The following is a 25,738-nucleotide window of genomic DNA, read 5'->3' as shown; positions in this document are numbered from 1 at the left end:
GCAGTACACAAAATCTTTGAGTAGTGGGGAATCGTATCCGAGGATCTGCAGCTTCCTCTTAGCTTTCCTCTCACTGTGCTGTGTGCGGCGGTCGGCGAGCGTCCCTGCCTCTGCTACGAATGCCTGTGTGTTTGCTTCCGGGTTTGTCAGTAACCACAATGCATTTCGCATCTGTGCGTCATCTGTGCGTATGCAGCATAAATCCTAGGACATGAAAAAGATTTATAAATCCCCATACAGATCGCCACTATTAAAATAAAGAAACAATTGGCAATAAGCGTTAGCTGAAAATAAATTGTAAGCAAGATGCCGATAACATACTGAGCAATAGACAATCAAAAGAAGGTCCGTGACACTTAAGGAAAGAGACTCCGGGGAACAGTAACCGCCTGATGACGCACAGATGCGAAATGCATTGTGGTTACTGACAAACCCGGAAGCAAACACACAGGCATTCGTAGCAGAGGCAGGGACGCTCGCCGACCGCCGCACACAGCACAGTGAGAGGAAAGCTAAGAGGAAGCTGCAGATCCTCGGATACGATTCCCCACTACTCAAAGATTTTGTGTACTGCCGAATTGCCCAGTGCCAGGAGGGCACAACTAATAGTAAGGGACCAACTGTATACCTTTTTAGTAATTTTCAAATAAAGCATACAATATTTCACTATTGGAGGCTTTTTTTGTTTATCTTTATGCGGACTATATGGTCCATACATGCCTAATGTAGGAGCAGATATCCAACCCAAAAGATATCGAGGAGAGGTCTGATCCACCCAATTAAAGGGATCACAGGCGTTGGGAGTCATTGTGACTCATTGGAAGCTGGTAAGAGGCCACGTGTGTCACACCCCACCACCTGAAGCACTTTAAGGAGCATATTTTTGTTGCACGAATTGCAGAGACACTTGCTATATAATTATTTCTCACTGGAGAGCACGATTATATCCGTTTATATTTGATGAGTTTTTTATGCACGCACTAATAAGCGCTTTTATTTGCTTGTTGCACGGAATACTATATATTTATATAATTGATTTGCTTGTTGCATGTACATTATATTTATTTATATATATAATTATTTATATATTTATCTACTAATAAGCAACAGAAATATTTTTTAATTTTGAGTTGTGCACTTTAAAATATATCTATTACCTCTAATTATATTAATTTATTCACTAATAAGCACTTTTAACACTAGTAATACATATTTAATACACGTGCTACCCTGAATACGTTTTATTCCAGTAATATAAAAGATCACCAGCGCCTTTTTTATCTACGTCCCATAAACAAAAATTTGGCCTTGAGTACCATCAAAGGCCAGGTGTCGGCTTTGGCAGTCTTCTTTAAACGACCCTTGGCCACACACTCCCTGATGCGTACTTTTTCTTCAGGGTGTTCGCCATTTGGTTCCTCCAGTGTGGTCTCCTTTGCTGCCTTGGGACCTCAATTTGGTTTTTTCGGTCCTCCCAGAAATTTACCTTTGAGATTCTTCAGGAGATTCCTTTGTTTACAATGTCTGTGAAGGTGGGAATGAAAACATTGCGTTGACTGGTGGTGTTATCCTGTCGTTCACCTTACTTGGTGGTTCACAGAGATGAGGTGGTTCTTTGTCCCTTTCCGTCATTCCTTCCAAAGGTTGTCTCTGATTTCCATTTGAATGAAGACATTGTGTTGCCTTCCCTGTGTCCCAGGCCAAAAACCTCCTAAGGAAATTGCCTTGCATGCCTTGGATGTGGTTTGGGCAATTAGGGTTTACCTGGCACTTATGAAGTCCGACTCACTATTTGTGCTTACGGATGGGTCTCGGACAGGGTTGTCCGCTTCCTCTGTGACCATTCCCAGATGGATCAGACGGGGATTCAGGCCTATTTCATCAGGGGTCGGGTTCCTCCTTTCCCTATCAAGGCGCACTCTACTTGGGCGCTCAGTGGCTCCGGGGCCTTGCGTTATCAGGCGTCGGTGACGCCGGTCTGCAAGGCGGCCACCTGGTCGTTGGGCACACTTTCACAAAGTTCTATAAAGTGAATGATGTGTTTAGCATCTGAGGATCTGTCTATTGCCCGCAAGGTTTTGCAGGCTGCTGTTTAGAGGACTTGGAGGAGTTGGCTACTGTTTCTAGCGTTGGGAATTTTTTGCTGTTCCCACCCCTCATGTTTAATAACCCTATTGTGGGACGTCCCAATGGCTAAGAATATCTGGAGCTGTGTCCATCAATGAACGAAAGAGAAAATGGGATTTTTGACTTATCGTAAAATCCATTTCTCTGATGTTCATTGACAGACACAGCACCCACCCCTCTGTGGTGTTGTATTTTTTCTGACACTGCTTGTAACAAAACTGAGTAACTATAGCAGAGAGAGGGAGTATACCCCCTGGGACTGCCCATGGGCATAGCCAGCCTTTTTTTTCTGCCTAGTGTCTTACTCCTGTAGGGGGCAGTATAACGCAATAGTTAAGAATATCAGAAGCTGTGTCCCTCAATGAACATCAGAGAAATGGATTTTACTTTGAGTCAAAAATCCCATTTATTTTAATTTAAAAAAGTGTATTTTTTCCAAAATTGCGCTTGTAAGATCGCTGCGCAAATACTTTGTGACATAGAAAGCAACGATCCCCATTTTATTCTCCCGGGTCTCTGCTGAAAAAAAATATATAATGTTTGGGGGTTCTAAGTAATTGTGGTGATAGAAAACGGTAATCAGAACGTCTTCCACTTCAAAAGATGCAATGACATATACATCTTCCAAATTACAAGAATCATATAGTGTCCATATGTGCTATCTAAGCAAAAAAACTGTCAAAAAGAAAAAGACTTAAAATTAGAATCCACTTTGTTCTGGGGTGCTCTTCTAAATATCATCCACTTTAGTGTGCCAAACATGCTTTGTGCAACCCCTACCGGTTGTACTCTCACCTGGGATTTTGGATCAAATATCCAAATATGATCCAAAAGCGCTTTTGTCCCTGCCAAGGGTACCAATCATCCACCTCCAGATCTCTGTATTAGGAATTATTATCAATAATATTATAATTCTTATACAGGATTTATATAGCGCCAACAGTTTGCACAGTGCTTTACAGTGCTAGGGCAGAGAGTACACATACAATTCAATACACAAGGAGTCAGAGGGCCCTGCTCGTTGGAGCTTAGAATCTAAGAATGCTTCCTTCTCCTTTTTATCCCCTCCAATGCCAATAGTGTTTTATCCTTATAAAACGTTCACTTTCCTATAAAAACATACAAACATTTTAAAAGGTGCTTCCAGTGGAGCTAACTGTAAACACATAGACCCTCATTCATTTCATACACCACTGTTTGCAGTATAATCCTCCTGTATCCTAATTTGCCACAATTCCTCCATCTCCACTGTACTATGTAGTGATGTCAGAGCCCCTCCCGTACGCATTACGCCACAGGGTCACGTGGCTTCCTCAAGAGGATGCCCCCCTAGGAAAGCCACATGACCCTGTGGTGTAATGCCTATACGGTACACTACAAAACTCCTCCCTGTTCTCATTTAGCGGTGGGGAGGTGTTCCGTATACCAAATTGGGAGCGAGCAACCTAGGGTGACAATTCTGCCCCTCCATAGATATAGCACATTGAGTGAGTAAGTTTAGTCACCTTAAGACAGAAATTGTGGTATTGGCAGGTTGTACCAGTGAAAATAAAGGCGAAAAAGCCTAACTTTTTTTTTTTTTGAGTCTTTTAACCACTTCAGCCCCAGAAGATTTTACCCCCTTCCTGACCAGGCCCTATTTTGTGATTCCGCACTGCATTATTTTACCGGACAATTGCGCGGTTGTTCGATGCTGTACCCAAACAAAATTTACGTCCTTTTTTTTTCCCCACAAATAGAGCTTTCTTTTGGGGGTATTCGATCACCTGTGCGATCTTTTTTTTTTTTTTTTTTTTTTTGCGCTATAAGCAAAAAATGAGCGACAATTTTGAAAAAAAAAAAAATTTCACATTCTGCTATATAGCATTCCCAAAAAAAAAATTTATAATTTTTTAACATTTTAGGCCAATTTGTTTTCTGCTACATATTTTTGGTAAAAAAAAAAAAATCGCAATAAGCGTATTTTGATTGGTTTGCGCAAAAGTTATCGCATCTACTAACTACGGGAGAGATTTATGTAATTTTTATGTTGTGTGTGTTTTTTTTTTTTTTTTTTTTGCGGGCCTGCGACATTGCGGCAGACAGATCGGACCCCCCAACTGACATTTTTGACACTTTTGGGGGTACCAGTGACATTACTGCAGTAATCAGTGCTAACAATATGCACTGTTACTGTAATAATGCCATTGGCAGGGACGGTGTTAAGCCTAGGGGAATGATTCTGTGGGGGGGCGTGGCTTCTGAGATGACCATAAAAACATGTGATACATGGCCTCTGTGATCATCCCAGGGAGGACGGTCGGCTGTGTTTACAACAGCTGACCATTCTTCTCTCTGTGGGGAACGATTGCAGGTGCCAGGCGGCAATTGGATCCGCCTGACACACGCATCGGCTTCCCCGCTGACGAGTGGGGGCGGGAGCGATCCTCCGGCGGCGCATGCTCGCCCCCTAGACTCCCGAGAGCGAGCGCCGTACATGTACGGCGATTTGCCTGGGAGCGGCTGCATGCCGCAGTACATCTGCGGCGGGCGATCAGAAAGGAGTTAATTGTGATATACAGTGCAGGTATTTAAAAAAAAATCTAAGGACTTGTTTAGATAATCCACTTAAATTTAACCTGGAAGTTTGATAAGCCTCTGTTCAGTGCGACTTTGAAGACATCTGTGCAGCTTAAAGAGGAAGTAAACCCTCCTCTGCAACTTTTAACTATAGGTAAGCCTATGATGAGGCTTACCTATAAGTACTGTAAATATCTCCTAAACTTGTAACATTTAGGAGATATTTACCTTACATGCAGCCAGTGACGTCACTGGCGCATGCGCTCTGAAGGAACGGCCGCTGGTGCCGTTCCTTCAGAACCCCGTGCCGTGACCGTCGGCTCCCGTGCGCGGGAGTGATGTCACCGCGGCTCCGGCCAATCAGATGGCCGGATGCCGCAATCCCGGAAGACGGGCGACTGAACATGTCGTCCATCATAGAGGTAAGCGGGCGGCACATCGGGGGCTCGCTCTAAGGTATTTCATAATGAGCTAGTATGTGATGCATGCTAGCTAATTATGTGTTTCTCTTTCAGGTTGGAAAAAAAAAACAATAATTTTTGGGTTTACAACCTCTTTAAGACACAGTTGTCGATTTTAAGTCTCACCCGAAATCGCCAAATGAAGTGCATGCCCTACTTTTTCAAATTGATGCGACACCGCAAACTTGATGTTGCACCAATTTGAACAATGCGATTGCCGGCAATACTGTAGGATGCAACTTATGCGATTTGACAAGTCGCTCCAATGTGAACAGGGGCTAAAAGTGAAAACCCGCAGTTTATACTTTGCAGCCTTACCATGGATGCCACTGGTAGAAATTTGTATGTTTTCCCTGTGTCTACATGATTTTCCTCCCAGAATCTAAAAATATATAGTGTGAATGTTGTAGGGACATTAGATTGTGAGCTCCTTTGAGGACAGAGACTGATGTGAATGAATCACAGGAGCTCTAAAAGTGCTATTCATTATATAAATACAGGAAACAAATAATCCCAGTAAGACTCAATGGGAATATTTAATGAAGATATGGAACTGTGTTTTCAGTATGATAGGCAGTATTGGAGGCTCACGTACTGTACTACATCATGCCCATACTTACCAGCAATCTGGATTGTAAGTTTTGCGAGTGGGAGGTGATCTACTGCACAAGCTATGAAGTACGTTGTCTGTTTTTATCATTTTCACATTTTCCCCTGAATCCTTTTCTCTTATGTGTAACAAGGCAGAAAGCTCCAAGGCAACAGCTTCTCGAGGAGAATATCTTCAAATTCTAGTGAGACTGGTTCTGCTTCTAGAACTTGAAATAAACAACCGCAAATATTTTTTGTATTAATGTTAGCTCCTTATTACAGCACATATGGCCAGAAGTCTCTGGTGTAAAGATGTGAAATCTCTTTTAACGCAATGCTAGCAAATGTGTCCATTTGTGGATAGGATGAATAAGGGAGCGATTATTGGTGCAGGTGGAGGGAATAAAGAGCTGCTCACTGGGGGAGAATAAAGTAGTGTATGTCGGTGTTGTGGTGGAGAGTGAGTAGGTGCACATCAGTGCAGTGGTGGACAGGAAGGAATTGTGTGTTGAAGTGGAAGAAAGTAAGTGTGCAAGGGTGCAGTGGCTGAGAGTGTGCGTTTTAATGCAGAGGTGGAGAGTTAGGAGGTTTGTGGATTAGGGGGTGCGTGGCAGTGATGCGGAGGGTCAGAAGGTGCACACTGGTGGGTTTGATAGGTCAACTTTTAAAGTGACTCTCTATTACTTCAAAATGTACTAAACTAAAACCAAGGCCATATATTGCACAAAGGAAGTACCCAGACCTTACAGCATCATTACACAAATCTTCACACTAAGTAAATATAATATTATAATATTAAGAAAAAAGACCAAGATAAAATGACTAGCATCTCCTGTAATCCTTCCCTACGATATTATTGGTATGGTGCCTTGTTGAATACATATGGCAGTATGTTTGTTTTGTTTTGTTTTTTTCTTTTCTTTCTATGTTTAATTTAGAAATCGCCTAAATTGCCTTCCTAAGGAAGCAAAGTTTATCTGAGAAATGCATAGAGGAATAAAAGATTCAGAGCCGGTTCACACTGGGGCGACCTGTCAGGCGACCTGGTCACCTGACAGGTCGCCGTAGGTCGCCTGCCATAGAGAAGCTGTGGACCCGTTCTAATTGGAGCGACACAAGTCGCTCCTACTTAGAAAAAGGGTCCGGAGCTTCTTTGGGGCGACCTGGAGCGACCGTCATAGACTTCAATGTTATGAAGTCCGTGCCGGCCGCTCCGAGGTCGCGGTGCGAGCTGCGCACCGCGACTTGTGAGGTCGCCCCCGCAAGTCGGATCGCTCTAATGTGAACCGGATCTTGCAGTCCACTGCCTTATTAGTGAATAGCCAAATCTACTGTATACATGAATATTACATGTAATACTTTGGGAATGATTGATACGTAGATTGCTAAAAGGTGCTGGATGGGAATCACTAGAACAGGGGTCTTCAAAAACTATGGCCCTCCAGCTGTTCAGGAACTACAATTTCCATCATGCCTAGTCATGTCTGCGAATGTTAGTTTTGCAATGACTCATGGGATGTGTAGTTCTGCAACAGCTGGAGGGCCGTAGTTTGAGGATCCCTGCACTAAAAGATTATTATAGTGATTGTACTTGGTAGTCTACTTTTTTAATGTGCAAATCTTTTAAATGTTTTTAATAAAATGTCTTTTATCTTACATATGTTGAAGTCGCTGCATTTTAGTACCTCAACAGTCCATCTGTGTGTGTGTGGTGTTTTTTTTTTTTTTTTTTTATATACAGTACATATCACACCATATAAAAAGTTTTTACACAAATAATGTACCATAAGTATGGGTTTCTTTCAGTTGTGGGATCAAGCCTTCCTTATGTATAAACGGGGATGTTCTAATCGTGGAAATGGGTATGGGTATGCAGTAGAAAAGAAAGATGGGGTGTAGGGAATAGGGAGGGAAAGGTGGGATGAGGCAGGCAGGGCCTGGATCGGTGCAGTCCAGCAGAGGCACTCAATTCCTTTACACCTATAGCTGATGGATAAAATTCGGTGGTGGCAAATATTTAATGCATAGGGTCCATATTTTATCAAATTTTACAAAGTATTGTTCAGGTTTGCTACTTTCTTAATCATAAAGCTCATCATCATCATCATCCTCATCATCATCATTATCTTTTTATATTAACCAGGTGCTACATTTTTGTGCTTTACTTGATCTTGTCCATGCTGGTCACCTTATTTTGGTATTTTGGGTAGAACAAGTATAGGAACATTTAAGGCAAATATTGTTATGCAGATTGTTTCACTTTCTGTGCATCTCTTGTTTATCAGTTTCTTTACCTCTCCATGACAACCCTGCCTATTACTAACAAACCACATTAGCCAGAGAACCCACACTGTAAATAATGTTTATATATAGCTGGTGAAGATCACTCTACATTTATCTGTTACTATGCGATTTTTACTTTTTTGTATCTAAGACATTTTTCTTAAGTGTGTACCCTATAGCAGTACACAGAACTCTTGCACTTTGTTTTGTATCCGTTTTCTCCAGTGAAAAGTCAAGGCAATTCCATAAATAAAGAGCATTTTGAGATGTATTGTTTTTGGTAATATCCTCCTCCCAACTACATACCATGTTTCTCCGAAAAGACCTACTATAATTTTCAGGGAAGGCTGCAATATAAGCCCTACCCCGAAAATAAGCCCTAATTTAAAGTGTTTGTAAAATCCTAGAATCAACACTACTACAGTTTTTTTTATATAATGTCCAATGTGTGTGTTCCTGTATTATATTTGTGTGAAATACCTTTGTTACAGTGCTGCTCGGTGCTCAGCTGACTTCCCGCTGCTCTCCTCCTCATATCCCAGTTGTCAGCGGGGGATCTCAGCCCCTCCCCTCTGCAGTGCTCAGAGCGGGTCACGGAAGCGCTGAGTATTTTATTATAATTGTGTGAAATACCTTCGTTAGAGCGGTGCCTAGCTGACTTCCCGCTGCTCTCCTCCTCATTTCCTAGCTGTCAGCGGGGGATCTCAGCCCCTCCCCTCTGCAGTGCTCAGAGCGGGTCACGGAAGCGCTGAGTATTTTATTATAATTGTGTGAAATACCTTCGTTAGAGCGGTGCCTAGCTGACTTCCCGCTGCTCTCCTCCTCATTTCCTAGCTGTCAGCGGGGGATCTCAGCCCCTCTCCTCTGCAGTGCTCAGAGCGGGTCACGGAAGCGTAGAGTATTTTATTATAATTGCGTGAAATTACTTTGTTACATCACAGCTTCTGTGACCCGCTCTGAGCACTGCAGAGGGGAGGGGCTGAGATCCCCCGCTAACAGCTGGGAGAAGAGAAGGAGAGCAGCGGGAGATCAGCTGAGCGCTGAGTGGCACTGTAGCAAAGGTATTTCACACGATTATAATACAGGTACACACACATTGGGCATTATATGGTATAATACTAGGAGAAGAGAGCTCCAGGGGGTCACGGAAGGGCCGAGCAGCGATGTAACAAAGGTATTTGGCACAATTATAATACAGGAACACACACATTGGATGCTATATAATACTAATAATAGACCCATTGAGAATCTTTTGAATGTGCTGGAGAAGGCTTTGCAAAGTAGTCCGACTCTCCCATCATCAATACAAGATCTTGGTGAAAAATGAATACGCTAGACAGAAATAAATCTTGTGACATTGCAGAAGCTTAACGAAACAATGCCAGAGCGAATGCTTGCGGTAATTCAAAACAAAATATTCGAGTGTGTGACTTTTTTTTTTTTTTTTTTTTTTTTTTTGTTTTTTTAGTGGCTACTTTTTTTTGGCCAGGCAGTGTATAATCTAAAAATAATATAATTATTATAATTATAAATCTAATAATTCTAAATACATGGGTATGTACAAGCTATTCATATTAATTATACATTTTTTATTTCTTAACTTTTTATTTAGGTCCAAGGGTTTGTTGAAAGCGACATAAACAATAATAAATTCACAGGTACACAGAGGAACACCCAGGTCCAGATTCTTACATGCAATAGACCTTTTACAATTCAGATTGGACCGGTATAATAAAACAAGAAAAACCGTACATAGCTGAGTAATGACAGGTAAAATTAGAAAGACCCAAGGTTGATCATTTACCACCCCCCTTGTTCAATACAGCAAAATTAGTTTCAGTAAAAATTTGAAAAAGAAACCGGATCATCAAAGTGTGGTGCCCCCTCAACATTGGTGTTCATGGTAAAAACTGCCCTCTACATTGATGGTTACTGGAAAATTGCCCCCTTTTTAACTTGTCATTGTTGGTGGGAGTTTAATCTGCTTGCTGCTCAAGCAATCCCAAACAATCACTTGAGGAGCCATAGTGTTCCATGGAACCATGTCCAAGAAAGGCTTATCTACAGTATGCCCCACAGCGACACATGTATCTGATATTTTTAAACCCATAATTGGAACGGTGTGTAAATCTTCCTTCACTGTAGTAAATAGCTCAAGCTGTGGTTGGAATATAAGCAAAAATAGCTGAAGCTACAGCCTAAGCTTTTAATATGGTTTTTGTGTCCCACTAGACCTATATTTTATTTTTTAGCCAAATGTTTAACTGTCAGTAGGTGCTTTTATATGAAATCTCTACAGAAGAATGGGACCATATGTTCCAGAGGTCCTCTGGTATCCATCTGTAGAATATATGCATGCTAAGCATCTATAGATCCAATCTTGTAAATAGTTTTTAAAGTTGTGGGGGAGGATGGTAAATCCGGTGTACATATTGCAGGAAATAAGTTGTTTGAGACATCCTTTCTGATCACGAAAAGTGTTTCAGAGGTTTAATGGTAAAGCAGTCATGAATGACTGTGTAATCTATCAGCCTGAACTTTTTTGTGTGAATTACCTTGCAGATATTCATACTGCAAAATGTCTGTTTGCTTACTTAGTAATTTAATGCAAGTGGTAATGTTAGATACGTTTTTTTTGGGTTTTTGTTTTTTATTTTTTTTAGATGGTGCAAGTGATGCTTTATTGAATAATACATCAAGCTTGCTTTCAATTTCATTGCAGATATCAAGGACTGCATCCTGGAGCCTCTGTCATTTCCTGAAAGTCCAGGACCTATTACTGTCCCAAGTGATGCTGTGTATTTGCCATGTATGTTCTGTAAACAGCTGTACAAGGAGACAGAAAAGGACGGACTCCTCAAACATATGGTTATTGAGCATAAACTTGTCATTGCTGATGTAAAGTTAATAGCAAATTTTAGGAGGTAAGGAACATGTTTTTTTTATTGACACACTGAAAATGTGTCAGTGATCCCAAATTTTCTTCTAGCACCATCTTGTTAAATGAAAGAGTAAGGCTGGCCATACATTATACAATTTTCTGTACAATTTTCTTGAAATTTACCTTCAACTGTGTAGTACAAAGGCCTGCCTATTTGGATACAAGTGAAAGTGTTGTTTAGCTTTGACCTCATATTATGTGGTTTGTGGTAAATCTAACAGAAAATTTTACAAGAAAATTGAACATGTATGGCCAGCATTAGTTCATCACCTTTTTTAGAAAGAATGAAAAGGTGAAGTAGCACTGTACATCTTCAACAGCAGCCTCCCAGCCATTATTTAGTATCTTCTCCTGTTGCATGTGTGTCATTTTAACTTATTTACCACGTTTTATTGTCTACCGTAATAACAATTTGCGGCATTGTGCAACAAGTAAATCAATCAGTGAGCTGTAAATGCTATCTAGGAAAACGTCAACCCTATTGAAAACAGAACTAAAACCCCTTTATCGTTTTCAGCCAAGGAAGCTGCCATCTTGTCCTCAGTTTATTCTTTAACTGCCATGGTTCTGCACATGGGATCAGTTATGTTTTTTTTTTCCACTTTACATTAGAATGCCCAATCCATTTACCTTAGTCTGAGTTTTTTTGAGTTTTATAAGAATCTGTTGCAGACAGATTTAGTGTGCTGCAGCACGGTAGCCAAGACCATACAGTGGTTTAACATGACCGGTTCCACTTAGAACAGGCCTCACAATGGTCGACCAAAGAAGCTGAGTGCACGTGCCCAGCGTCCTATCCAGACGTTGTCTTTGGGAAATAGACGTATGAGTGCTGCCAGCCATGCTGACAAGGTTGTAGTGGTGGGGGGGGTCAGCCTCTCAGTGCTCAGACCATACGCCGCACACTGCATCAAATTGGTCTGCATGGCTGTCTTCCCAGAAGGAAGCCTCTTCTGAAGATTATGCACAAGAAAGCCCCCAAACAGTTTGCTGAAGACAAGCAGACTAAGGACATGGATTACTGGAACCATGTCCTGTGGTCTGATAAGACAAAGATATATAAACTTATTTGGTTTAGATTTTGTCAAGCGTGTATGGTGGCAACCAAGGGAGGAGTACAAAGACAAGTGTGACTTGTCTACATTCAAGCATGGGGTGGGAGTGTCATGGTCTGGGACTGCATGAGTGCTGTCAGCACTGGGGAGCTACAGTTCATTGAGGGAACCATGAATGCCAACATGTACTGTGACATACTGAAGCAGAGCATGATCCCCTCCCTTCAGAGACTGGGCCACAGGGCATTATTCCAACATAGCCCCAAATACGCCTCCAAGACGACCACTGCCTTGCTAAAGAAGCTGAGGGTAAAGGTGATGGACTGGCCAAGCATGTCTCCAGACCTAAACCCTATTGAGCATCTGTGGGGCATCCTCAAACGGAAGGTGGAGGAGCACAAGGTCTCGAACATCCATCAGCTCTGTGATGTCGTCATGGAGGAGTGAAAGAGGACTCCAGTGGCAACCTGTGAAGCTCTGGTGAACTCCATGCCCAAGAGGGTTAAGGCAGTGATAGAAAAAAATGGTGGCCACACAAAATATTGACACTTTTGGGCCAATTTTGTACATTTTCACTTATGGGGTGTACTCACTTTTGCTGGCATTGGTTTAGACATTAATGGCTGTGTGTTGAGTTGTTTTAGGGGACAGCAAATTTACACTGTTATATACAAGCTGTACACTCAATACTTTACATTGTAGCAAAGTGTCATTTTTTCAATGTTGTCACATTAAATAAAAGATATAATAAAATATTTACAAAAATGTGAGGGGTGTACTCCCTTTTGTGAGATACTGTACATCACCAATAGCAGTCTCAGTTCTGCAAGTCCAGCCTACTGAAATGTGGCTGCCCCATGAATGCCATGTTCCCTGGCCAGTAAGTACAGGAGGCTGAATAACAGAAAAACAAGAGTTTCTTTTGTTCCTGGAGTGCAGTTATCTGCAGAAGATGGCGGCAGCAGCAGCGCCATAATTTATTCCTTTTCTGTACAGAAAATACCCATTTATCTTGCAAGAAATGCAGTGTCTGTCACTTTGTGAGCTAAACTGATATATTAACTAGTGTTTTCTTCCTTCTGTAAATGATTAATTCACCAACATTAAGTATAAACATGTTTGATGTCCAGATTTGGTGATACACATGGCTCCATCCATACATTCAAACTTGAAGATTCTGTGGGCCTCTTCTATGAACTCGGATCTTTAGTTATTTTCATAGATTTTCTGTTCGATTCAAGTCAGGTGATTGACTGGGCCATTCTAGCAGCTTTATTTTCTTACTTTGAAACCAATTGAGAGTTTCGTTGGCTTTGTCTTTGGGATCATATCCTTGCTTAAATGTCCATCTTTGTTTCATCTTCATCATCCTGGTAGATGGCAATAGATTTTTATCAAGAATGTCTTGGTACATTTTTCCATTTATGCTTCCTTCAATGATATGAAGTTGGCCAGTACCATATGCTGATAAACAGCCCCACACTATGATGGTCCTACCTCCAAACTTCACTCTTGGTATGGTGTTTTTGGGTGTGATGTGCAGTGCCCTCTGATCTCCAAGCATGGTGTGTATTACGGCATCCAAAGAGTTTAATTTTGGTCTCATCTGACCCGACTATATTCTCCCAGTATTTCACAGGCTTGTCTAAATGTTGTGCAGCATACGTTAAACAATCTTCAACATGCTCTCCACAAATGATCCTTGGCTCTTGGAGAACTTTTCTGCTAATTCTTTAAACTCCTCTGTTAGAAATCTTGCGAGGAGCACCTGGTCGTGGCCAGTTTATGGTTAAATGTTTTTTTTTTTTTTTTTTTTACAGTTAAATTTTTATTTTATTGTTAAACATATAAACAACACATATTCCAATACAATACATTACTCTGCACAAAACATAATATTATCCATACATAGAAACACACACAAAAAAAAAAAAAAAAAAAAAAATTCTTTAGGGAGAGGAAGGGAAGGGGAATATCAATAAACCAGTTTAGGAGCAGGAAGAAGAAAAAAAAAAAATTATCATCTAATTAGTTAATAAGTACCTACTTATGTCATTGTGGAACAGGTGACATTGGCACACCTACTGCGTCAATCCAGGCTGACCAGACTTTATCAAATTTTTTTGGGCAATTCCTACTACCGTATGTGAAACGGTAGAATGGAAGTGTCTTAGTAACGGCAGCTATCCAGGATAATCGGGTAGGAGGTTCGGGTAACTTCCATCGCAGAAGGATTTCTCTCCTGGCATAAAACAGGGTATATGTAATGCACTTTTTAGCATATTTGTCCCCTGCCAGTTCTGTAAGATTACTCAATAAAGTTACCTTTGGGTCCAAAGGAATCATAATGTCAAAGATTTCACCAATAGTGTCCGTCACTTCTTTCCAAAAGGTTGCCAGGTCGGGGCACGACCAAACAACGTGTAAGAATGTACCTATTCCATGCCCACATCTAATGCACAAGGGATCTTTCATGGGATATATCCTAGCAAGACGTTGCGGCGTATAATATGCTCTATGTAAGAATTTAAGTTGTATAAATCTGTCCCTAGCCGCTATCATTGAGGGGATATAATTATTCACCGAGTCCTCCCACTCTTCAATAGTCAGATCTGGAATGTCCTCCTTCCATTTATTATAGGTTTTCTCAGAGGATTGACTATGATCTGTTGAGAGTATGGAATATATAGCAGAGAGAGTTTTCCCTATTACCTTAAAAGTTAACATTTTCTCCAAGGGGTCTGATTCCAGGACAACAGGGCCTTGGAACTGAGCCCGCATAGCATGACTAAGCTGGCGGTAACGAAACCCCATGGTGGGAGGTAATGAATGGGTAGATTGAAGAACATTAAAGCCCTGAAGTCTTCCATCTTTAATAACATGTTTCATAGTCAAAATCCCTCTAGCAGCCCATACCTGTGGATCAGGGAGATGATATAGATGTTTTAAATTAGGATTACCCCACAAAGGAGTGTGGGGGGATATATGCGATGGTGTGTTATATATCACCCGCGCCCGAGTCCATATCCGCAGCACAGTCTTCATCAGACTGGTTATTTGAGGATGTGCCTGTTCACCCCGAAAAACAAGATTACTAAGGGCCGCATATGAACCCAGTAGTGCTGCTTCTAGTGTAACTGCGGAGTTAGTTTTGGGCTGGGAGAACCACCACCGGACCGTCACCAGAACAGTCGCCCAAAAATACAATTTAAAGTTAGGAAGCGCTAAACCTCCTCTTGCAAGAGGAAGATATAGCGTGCGCCTTGCGACTCGTGGAGTTCGCCCAGCCCATACAAAAGTTGTTACAATACTATCTAATCTCGAAAAAAAGGTTCTAGTCATATCAATGGGGGAATTACGAAAAAGATACAAAAATTTCGGAAGATAGTTCATTTTTATTAAATTAATTCTGCCAACGGGGGACAAGGGAAGCATGCGCCAAGACGCACACTTTTTATTTAATTGTAAAACTAAAGGGTCAATGTTATTTTGTTGGTACACCTCCAATGTTGGGCCCACTTTGATGCCTAAGTACACCATATCCTGTACCCATTTCAACGGTGTCTGAGTATCGATTAAAGGTATCGATGGGTGTAGTGGAAAGAGGACGGATTTAGACCAATTAATACTTATACCTGAAAAACGACCAAAGATGTCAAATAATTGTAAGGCCCTATGTAATGATGTAGAAGCATCCGCCAAATATATCAAGGTGTCGTCTGCATATAAAGACAACTTCTCTTCAATGACTCCCACCTTAATGCCTCGGACTTGTGGGTCCGCTCGCAACATAATCGCGAGCGGCTCCAAAGCCAAGGCAAACAAGGCTGGGGATAACGGACATCCCTGTCGGGTACCCCTCAGTAGAGGGAATTTATCCGACAGAGATGTATTAGTGCGGACTCTAGCCGTAGGGTTCTCATAGAGAAGCTTAATCCATGAGACAAAATTAGGGCCAAACCCGAAGCTAGCTAGGATCCTCCAAAGAAATGGCCACTCAACAGAATCGAATGCTTTCTCGGCGTCGAGGGAGGCGACCACACCTGCTCCCTCCCCCGACGCCAAGGCCATATGTGTAAACAATCTCCGGATATTGATATCAGTGCCCCGTTCAGGTATAAATCCAGTTTGGTCCGGATGAATCAAGCCTGTGATAACACTATTAAGTCGAGTGGCCAAGACTTTTGAAAGGATCTTCCCATCAACATTTAATAAAGAGATGGGTCTGTATGATGAACATAATGATGGGTCCTTCCCTGGTTTAGGGATCACAACAATAATCGCTTCACTCATTGTTTTAGGGAGTTCCCCATCATTTAGAGATCCTAGAAGAGTGGCTAATAAATGCGGGCCCAAAAGGTCCATATGGGCCTTATAGAATTCAACAGGAATTCCATCCGGTCCTGGTGTTTTATCGGGTTGTAGGGAGGCCACCACTTCCTGGATCTCCAAAAGAGTAATAGGGGCGTCTAATTTGGCCCTATCTCTACCAGTTAAAACTGGAAAGTCCACTGCCTGTAGATAATGATCGAGTTCATCTCCTGAATAATTAACCCTAGTATTATATAGGGCCCGATAATAATCAGTGAAGTTATGATTAATAGTTTCTGGATTAGAGTGAAGAGTACCTGATTGATCCTGAATATGTGCTATACTATACCCACTTGTCTGTTCCCTAGAAATTTGCGCCAGCATTTTACCGTTATACTCTCCATGTACGAAAATATGTTGAGATTGAGAAAGCAGTTTTTTCTGTGTAAGGGCTGTGCGTATTGCCATTACCTCCCTAGTCAAGGATTGAAATCGTGTATAGTGAGTGGGGTCTCTAGTTTGTATGTATAGGTTTTCCATATCTCTAGCTTCCTTTTCTTTTTGCAGTAGATTTGTTTGCCTATATCGTTGGATCTTCCCAATAGCTGTCTGATAATACCCCCGGGTGCAAACCTTAAAAGCGTCCCAGACCATAGCCACTGATGACGTGCTCGGATTTATCTCCCAAAAGGCCGCTATCTGGGGTTCAACTAAAGGGTTTATATCAGAATCAGAGATCCAATATCTGGATAAACGCCATAGTCTATGAGAGGGGTTACCAGATAATTCCATATTTAAGAGAAGTGGAGCATGGTCAGAGATCCCACGAGGAAGAACCCGAATCTCCCGCACCCGAGATAGTAATGACCCACCTGCAAACATTAAGTCAATTAGAGAAAAGGATTTATAAGTGGCGGAGTGGCAGGTATATTCCCTAGCATGGGGATGGTGCCAACGCCATAGGTCTGTCAACCCATAGGTCTCAGCCCATACAGCAAGATCCGATCTGGTGGAAGAATCTCCAGTCATTCTATCCATGTTTGGGTCTGGAACCATATTAAAATCACCCACAATAAGTATGTTATCATTCTCATATTTTGCAATTTCTTTAAAAATTTTATATAACAGCCTGACTGAAGCCGGCGGAGGTATATTTAACCCTACCAGCAATAAAGTAAAAGATGATATCTGCAGATTGAGCAAAACAAATCGTCCATCCGGGTCCAGGGAAAGACCCATAAGTCTGAACGGGAGAGACTTGTGGATAAGAACGCTGACTCCACGAGCATACGTAGAAAACGTAGAGTGGTAATGATGCCCAACCCATGGTTTCTTAAGAGCCAGCGTTCGGGTACCCAACAAGTGGGTCTCCTGCAGGACACATATGTGGGGATTAAACACTTTTAAATATTGAAATACTAAAGAGCGTTTTTTGCGGGGAATTCAAACCTCTAGTGTTCCAAGAAATCACCCTTAAAGATTCCATATCCGCTCATAAAACAGTGTATACAACATATATATAATAATATATATTTGTGTGCCAATGTCCAAAAAAAAAAAAAAAAAAAAGGGAAAACAACTGAAAAATACAATAAATACAATAACAGAGTAATGATTCAAACATCCCCATCCCCCCCCACCCCACCCATCTCCCCAAATTTGGAGAGGGTTTGTATCCCACCCACCGCGGACCTCATAGTCCACCCTAGGGGGTAAGTGTCAAAAAAGAGGCGCTATATTACCCCCCCCCCCTTAAAAAAAAAAAAAAAGGGGGGGGAAGGGAGAAGACTCCGGCGTTCAAAAAAGGATAAGGAGAAAAAAAAAAAAAACTTGTATCTTGATTCACCCAACTGTCGTGTGAAATTTGGGAAAGCAAACTGTGAGAGGCCAAGAGGAAGGAAAAATGTTTCCACTTATGGATTATGGCCTCAACAGTGCTCACTGGAACATTCAAAAGTTTGGAAATCCTTCTGTAACCAATGCCATCATTGTGTTTTGCATAAATAAGGTTTTGACGGTCTTGAGAGAGCTCTTTGCTTTTACTGATTCATGAGATGTTTCTTGTGTGACACCTTTTTATAGGCCATCAGTTGAGACTGAACCAGTTGATATAATTGCACTGGCAAGGAACAGGATTCCTTTTCTAATTACTGATTTCAGCTGGTGTCTTGGCTTTCCATTTGTTTTTGCACCTCCCCTTTCTTCATGTGTTCAGTACTTTCTCCCCTGTGTCATTCCATTTTATTACACACAACTTTAATTTATGAACTTATTTGTTTTTGGTTTCTTTGTATGGATGATGGAAATTTCATGTCAATAGCACCTTTAAGAAATATATTTACCTAGAACAATGGTGACATGTTAAATACTTTTTTCTCTATCGTTCATTGACAGACGCAGCTCCATATCTTTACCACGTCTATGGGGCAGTCCCTGCGGGCATACACCCACTCACTCTGCTATAGGATTTAATTTAAATAAGAAGAATTTCCGCACTAATGTGACAATAAAATGAGTGAAAAAATAAAAATATAAGCGGCCAGCACAAAATCAACTAACCGTGATTCAAAAATACAATATAACCCAAAAGTGCAGCGCTAACATAAATAAATGCAATTGATACGTTTCAAAATACAAAAGGGGAGTAGTGTCCAAATTAATGAATACAGTCCCACATGAATATTTGAAAAGGAAAAAAGGGGGGAGGGGGGATAGTGTCCAAATTAATGAATGCAGTCCCACAAAAAAAATGTGTAAATGCTGTGAATCCACATGCAGGATATTCAAGACAAGGAAGAAACCTCTTTCCAATAACACCAAGGGGAAGTGTGAGAAGGGGACACCTCTGTGTGCGGGTATAGCAAGCAGCTTACCAGAACTCAGTGGCTGCTCAAATAAATGAGACAGCCTCTCCCAGCTAGTAATTTATACCAGTGTGGTCAGAAGTTGTCGGACTCAGGCACTTCAGAACTCCGTTTTTAGGAAGGGGCAGCCTCTCCAGGCAAGTTGATATATCAAATATAGTAAATGGGTGGCAGGCTTGATCCTCCTCAATTACTCCAACAAGTGAAAGTGGATATGCAGGAAAAGAAACGGAGGCCCATAGCGTAATCCTGTAAAATAAGGCAATATTTATTAAGACAAAAGGCTACTCACACGTTACAAATGAAAAACAGGCATATATAAGCTGATCCTGGGTGAAAACCGCGGCGTCCCGCAAATCTCCCAAACAGCATACAAAGATCAATGCAGCCGGCTTCGTATAGGGGGCGTGTTGACGTTACGTCTGGAGTCGCCAACGTTTCGTCATCAAAAGACGTCGTCTGTGCCGACCACTTCTGACCACACTGGTTTAAATTACTAGCTGGGAGAGGCTGTCTCATTTATTTGAGCAGCCACTGAGTTCTGGTAAGCTGCTTGCTATACCCACACACAGAGGTGTCCCCTTCTCACACTTCCCCTTGGTGTTATTGGAAAGAGGTTTCTTCCTTGTCTTGAATATCCTGCATGTGGATTCACAGCATTTACACATTTTTTTTGTGGGACTGCATTCATTAATTTGGACACTATCCCCCTCCCCCCCTTTTTTCCTTTTCAAATATTCATGTGGGACTGTATTCATTAATTTGGACACTACTCTTGTATTTTGAAACGTATCAATTGCATTTATTTATGTTAGCGCTGCACATTTGGGTTATATAGGATTTAATTTGTTTCTGCCTAGTTTAGGAGTAGGACCTAGTTTCCGGCTGGGACTTCGGTCTTCGCCTGTCTTTTTTATTTTAAAGGGAACCTTTTGTTAAAAATTTTTTTTTTTAGCTAGTTATGTTCCTGAGAGAACTGCAATCAACAGCCGGACTGGATATCCTAGCTCCTTAAGGTCTCCCAGCCTGGCCAGCGAGCGTGTGCAGGTTATAGCGCTAAGCCTCGCCATGACAGAGACCCAATGGACGGGGGCTGGCCCGCAAGTGAAACACCTCGCCGGGACACACATAACCTGATTCGGCCTGAGTCGCAGCGTACCCTTGGCTGTCAGCACCCCCACCCCGAGTGGAGAGGTAGTCTTTCTGTCTGTAGTGGCGCCTACCCAATGTCGTTGGTGTGGTGAGTAGTGTCCACCCATAGCTCAGGCGGTCTCGGGGCACATGTGGGCCCCCCCCCCCCCGGGAAGGCCAGACCCTTGGGTACTCCTCATTCCCCCTGGCCTTTCGTTATGTACCAGGCTCCCCCCATGGCCTCCCTCCCCACCATCATGGAGGTCCCTACCACAGTCAGCAATGGGGTTCCTGGGGGGGGGACGCACAGATGCAGCTAAAGCAGAACTACGGGGGTTCAATCCTGGTGGGGATCCCTGCAGGGACCCCCCGATGCCACTAATCGTTTGGACCTCTTAGGGGGTCCTGGAGACCGCATGGCATGCCAAGGGGGCTGCCATTTTACTGTAGAATAGTTCAGCCTCATTTTGCAGAAGTTCATTGAAATGCATGGGCGGCCATGTTTTTGTAGTTTCTCCATAGAAATGCATTGGGCAGCCATTTTATCAGAGTCCATGAACGCTGGACAGCAGGGAGCAGCAAGGCCTTTACACTTGTGATGACCCAGGTACTTCCTCTTCCTGTGAAGATCATTTTCGCTGCACAGCAGACCGATCCTGTTCTCCATATCAAATGGTGGTATGTCTATTGGGGTCCCTGTAGGTTTCTCTCTCTCACCCTGCTATCTGCAGTGCTAGTTGCTGGGACTTGTGATAACGCTGGTGCAGTGGCGTGGGTCCATTTTTCGCAGTTTTCTTACAGTGACACTGCGCTATTCCAGGGTTCATATGGAGTCCCAGGAATAAATTTCACCTACAGATCCCCTCCTTGCAGTTGTGGGGAATTCCAGGTTGAAACCCCTGTCTGTCTTAACGGCCATTTTGGAAAACCTGGTGTCAAAAGTGGATTTGGTTTTAAAATTACCACTAGTAAGAAGCGCCCTATGCCTTCCCCTGACTCTCCTGTATCCTCTGAGGTAGCTATTGCCGCCACGAACGCATGTCACCCTTAGGTTTCTGGGTCATCGCACTTGGATGGCGAGGACGATATGTCCTCGTCTGCAGCCGCGTGGGAAAGCAGGCTGGTGGAGGCACTTAGTGTCAGTGCGGGAAACTCTAAAAAAAGGCGCATGATTCTGCAGCGTCAGGGATACAGGTGTCATTTGGCACTCGCAAATCCTATAAGTCGTGCAAGGTTTTTCCTTGTTCGTAAATTTTTGGACAAAATTGTCTCTGACCAATGGGGGCACCTCAAACAGATGTTAGTGGTGCCGAAGCATTTTAAGAGGCACTATCTATTTGCGGACGCTGTATCCTCAAAATGGACCTTTCCACCGAAGGTGGACCACCTGGTCTCCAGACTGAACAAATCTACTGTGGTCCGGGTGGAGGACTCCCCTGTCTTTATAGACCTCGTGGATAGGATTGAGTCTCTGTCCTGCCACTTACATGTGATAGCGGGCTCAATACTTAAACCAATCTTCGTGATCACTCTGATGTCCCAGACCATAACGGAATGGACAAAGTTACTAAAAAGTGACCTAGCAACAGAACAGCTCCCTCTGGGCCTGGCAGAGCTAACGAACCAAATGGTCCAAGCCCTACTATTTTTATGTTATGCGTTGCTAGATGTGGCCCCTCTTGTAGCCAGGGTATCCGTGGTGGGGGTAGCTATTAGACGCATGGTGTGGCTAAAAAGCTGGTCTGCGGATCAGGCTTTAAGAAAGGCTCTATCAGAGCTCCCCTTTACGGGGGACCGTTTGTTTGGATCCTCATTGGATTAACTGATCAAGAGTTTTACTGGTGGGAATGGGAAGAGTACTCTTCTTCCTCAATCCTCCAAGGGAAAGTCACCACGTAATAGACGGGGGCTTTATTTTACAGCCCACAGGCGTCCCTTTCATGTCTCCGACACGCAGGAGAAAGGATCTAAGCCATTTAGGTCTTCTGGGGGTTCTAAGAAGACATGGTCGGGTAAGCTTAGAGCAGGCCAACCCAGATCTACAGACAAATCCCCATCTGCATGAAGGGACGCCCTCACCCTTAACTGGGGTGGGGGGACGTCTTCGCTTCTTTCCCCGAACCATGGACCTCCTTGATTCAGGACAAATGGGTCCATGAACTGATACGATCAGGTTACAAGATTGAATTGGGGTCTCGGACAGATTCTTCCCGTCCAATCTACGCCTATCTCCAGATCGGTTAAGGGATCTATGGGAGGCGGTACAAGATCTGCTGTCGCAAGGGTTGATCATTCCAGTTCCCTCTTTGGGACGCTTTCAGGGGTTCTATTCAAACCTGTTCACTGTTCCCAGGAAGGAAGGCAAAGTGCATCCTATCCTGGACCTCAAGGCTCTGAACCGCTTTGTGTGGGTACAGAAGTTTCGAATGGAGTCCATTTCCACACGGTAGTGGTGTCCCTACACCAAGGAGATTTTTTTGGCCTCCATCGATATCAAGGACACATATCTACACATCCCTGTTTATGCTGGACACCAGCATTTTCTTCGCCTCGCTGTAGGAGAGGAGCATTATGTATTTGTGGCGTTACCCTTTGGTCTCGCCTCCGTTCCCAGGGTCTTCACCAAAGTGTTGGCTCCGTTATTGGTGTTACTGCGACAATGGGGGATTGCGGTACTGGGGTACCTGGACGATCTCCTCTTAAGAGCAGACTCGCATTCAGTCCTGTTGGGCGACTTAACAATCACTGTACGGACTCTGCAAGAGATTGGTTTGAACATCAATTTTAAAAAATCTGCCCTAGTACCATCTTCAAAACTGGATAATCTGGGCCTGACTCTGGACTCCCCCGGAAAAGCTGGAAAAGCTGCAAAAGTTGCATAGGACGATTAGTTTGCTGTTATCCAGCAGCCTGTCCTCTCTGTGGACTTGCATGCGCGAGCCTGATGGTGTCGGCCTTTGAGGCGGTTCTATTTGCTCAGTTTCACACAAGACACTTACAAAGGGAAATTCTTGTCAAGTGGAACAAAGATCCAAAATCCTTGGACACTGATGTTATATTCTCCGTGTTGTGAGAGACACAGGACTCTGGTCTGGAACAACGGATGTTTATTTAGTACTCTCTGTACAGCATTACAGGACAGCTCTGTATATCAATACATCTCTACATGTGTCTAAGATGGCCACTCTGCCCCTTGACCCTTGTCATCACTCCTGGGTGGAGCCAGCCTTAAAGTGACAGTACATGTGAAACCCTTCAGGTATAACACCTTCCATCCATCGCTAAAAAAAAAAAAAAAAAAAAACAACAAAAAAAAAACACAACAAAATGAGAACAGGCATAAAACAGTAACTCATTGTACAATACAGTCTCCAACTCAGGAGATTTACATGGCTTCTTCCACGTCCGGATGTGAGAACAACTTCCAGGGACGCTACGTCGTGTTCGACCCTCTTATCTTGGGACTGCCGTACATATTCCTGGACCGTTTGAGGACAGAGCATATCCAAAACAGTCCATGGCTGCCGACCCAAAAGAAGTTCAGCTGGAGTTTTCCCAGTGGTTGGATGTGGTGTGGTTCTGTAAGCAGAGAGTCCAGCTGCTGGGGTGACAGGGACTGTTGTTTACTTGTAGCTACAGTAGCTTTTGAAATAGCGTTTGAAGGTCTGTACAACCCTTTCTGATTGACCATTTGTAGCCGGGTGGTAAGGTGCGGTCAACTTGTGTTTGATGTTGTGGGCAGTCAGGAAACCCTGAAACTCCTGGCTTGTGAATTGTGCACCGTTGTCTGTGACAATTTCTCTGGGGTATCCAAACGTAGCAGCGAGATGTAACAGTATGGAAATCGTCGCCTTAGTCGTCGGCTGGGTAACAGGAATGACATCAGGCCACTTTGAATGGGCATCAATAATGATCAAAAAGGTGTGTCCTCTGATCGGGCCTGCAAAGTCCAAGTGTAGGCGAAACCAGGGAACCGTGGGCCAAGTCCAGGGCTGGACGCACCCTCGAGGAGGGTCTCTTGCAGTTTGTGCACATCCAGCACACACATTCACATATGTCGTGATATCGGAGTCGAGGTTCGGCCACCACACACAGCCTCGGGCCTTTTGTTTCATACTTGTGCCCCCGGGATGACCAGTATGTAGCAAGTCCAGAATGTTTCTCCGGAGGGTCTGTGGAACGATCACTCGGTCTCCCCATAAAACACAGTTGCTAGCCACAGTTAATTCCAGACGCCTACGGAAGTAAGGTTCATAATCCTGTGTGACAGTTGCAGGCCAACCGTACAGTACCCAGGAGAGTATTGTCTTAAGGAAGGGATCCTTGGCTGTATGGGCTGCTACTTCCCCGGAAGACAGAAAGGACAGGCTGGTGTAACGACAACTCATGACAGGTGGAGAAGAGTCTGTTAATGTCCTTGTCAGACGGGACATGGCGTCTGCATTAGCATTGGCATCATGGCTGCGATACTGGATTTTGTAGATATAAGCTCCCAAGAATAGGGCATAGTGTTGAAGACGGGCCGCAGTTGCCTGGGAGATGCCTTTGTCAGGGCTAAAGATCTGAAGGAGTGGTTTATGATCAGTCAGTATGGTGAATTCCCTACCATACAGGTAAAGATGAAACTTCTTAATTGCCCATATGAGCGCCAGAGCCTCTTTATCAATGTGAGAGTAATTGCTTTCTGCTTTTGTCAAGGACCTGGAGGCGAATGCCACAGGTTTCTCTGACCCATCTGGAAAACGTGAGATAGTACAGCCCCTAGACCATAGGGTGAGGCATCACAAGCCAAGGTGGGAGGTCATAGTGCACGAGCATGCGTGACGCCAACAGCTTTCGCTTAGAAACTTCAAAAGCACGTTTGCATGCAGCTGACCAGTTCCATCTGGAGTGTTTCTCCAAAATGTTGTTTCATGGAAACAAAGTGTGTGCTAGATCCGGCAGGAATTTGTGGTAATAGTTCAGCAAGCCCAGGTATGATCGCAGCTGTTGGATGTTGGTTGGGGCTGGAGCTTTTACTAAAGCATCAACTTTGACTTCTGTGGTGTGTATACCCTCTGCATCCACAAGGGGGCCACAAAACTCCACTTTAGGTACCATGAATTGGCATTTCGCTAAGTTTTTACTTTTAGACCCTGCTCTTAGAGTCTGGCCAACACAAGCTCCACGTTACGCTTGTGTTCCTGGTCCATCAGGCCCGTGATGAGCATGTCATCTAACAGGCACTGTGTGAAAGGAATGTCTGCCAATATCTCATCCATTTTGCGTTGCCAAATGGCTGGGGCGGAGGCTACCCCAAACACCATCCGATTTTGTATTCATACAGTCCCTTGTGAGTGTTGATGGTTAGAAACTTGCGGGAAGAAGGGTGGACCTCAAACTGTAAATAAGCTTGCCTGAGATCAAGCTTGGTGA

General features: G+C 43.2%; 1 protein-coding gene across 1 annotated transcript in view; it reads left to right on the top strand.

Annotated features, from left to right (window-relative positions):
* The window catches only part of ZNF277 (zinc finger protein 277), a 165,504-nt gene that overhangs the window by 16,559 nt on the left and 123,207 nt on the right, over positions 1–25,738 (top strand). The window contains exon 2 of the mRNA XM_082254450.1: positions 10,744–10,945. Coding sequence (XP_082110576.1) covers positions 10,744–10,945 — 202 coding nt within the window. The remainder of the gene's footprint in view (positions 1–10,743; positions 10,946–25,738) is intronic.

Source organism: Pelophylax lessonae (genome assembly GCF_965119305.1).
Source record: "Pelophylax lessonae genome assembly, chromosome: 4".
NCBI classification, from domain to species: Eukaryota; Metazoa; Chordata; class Amphibia; order Anura; family Ranidae; genus Pelophylax; species Pelophylax lessonae.
This window is presented reverse-complemented; position numbering and strand designations above follow the sequence as displayed.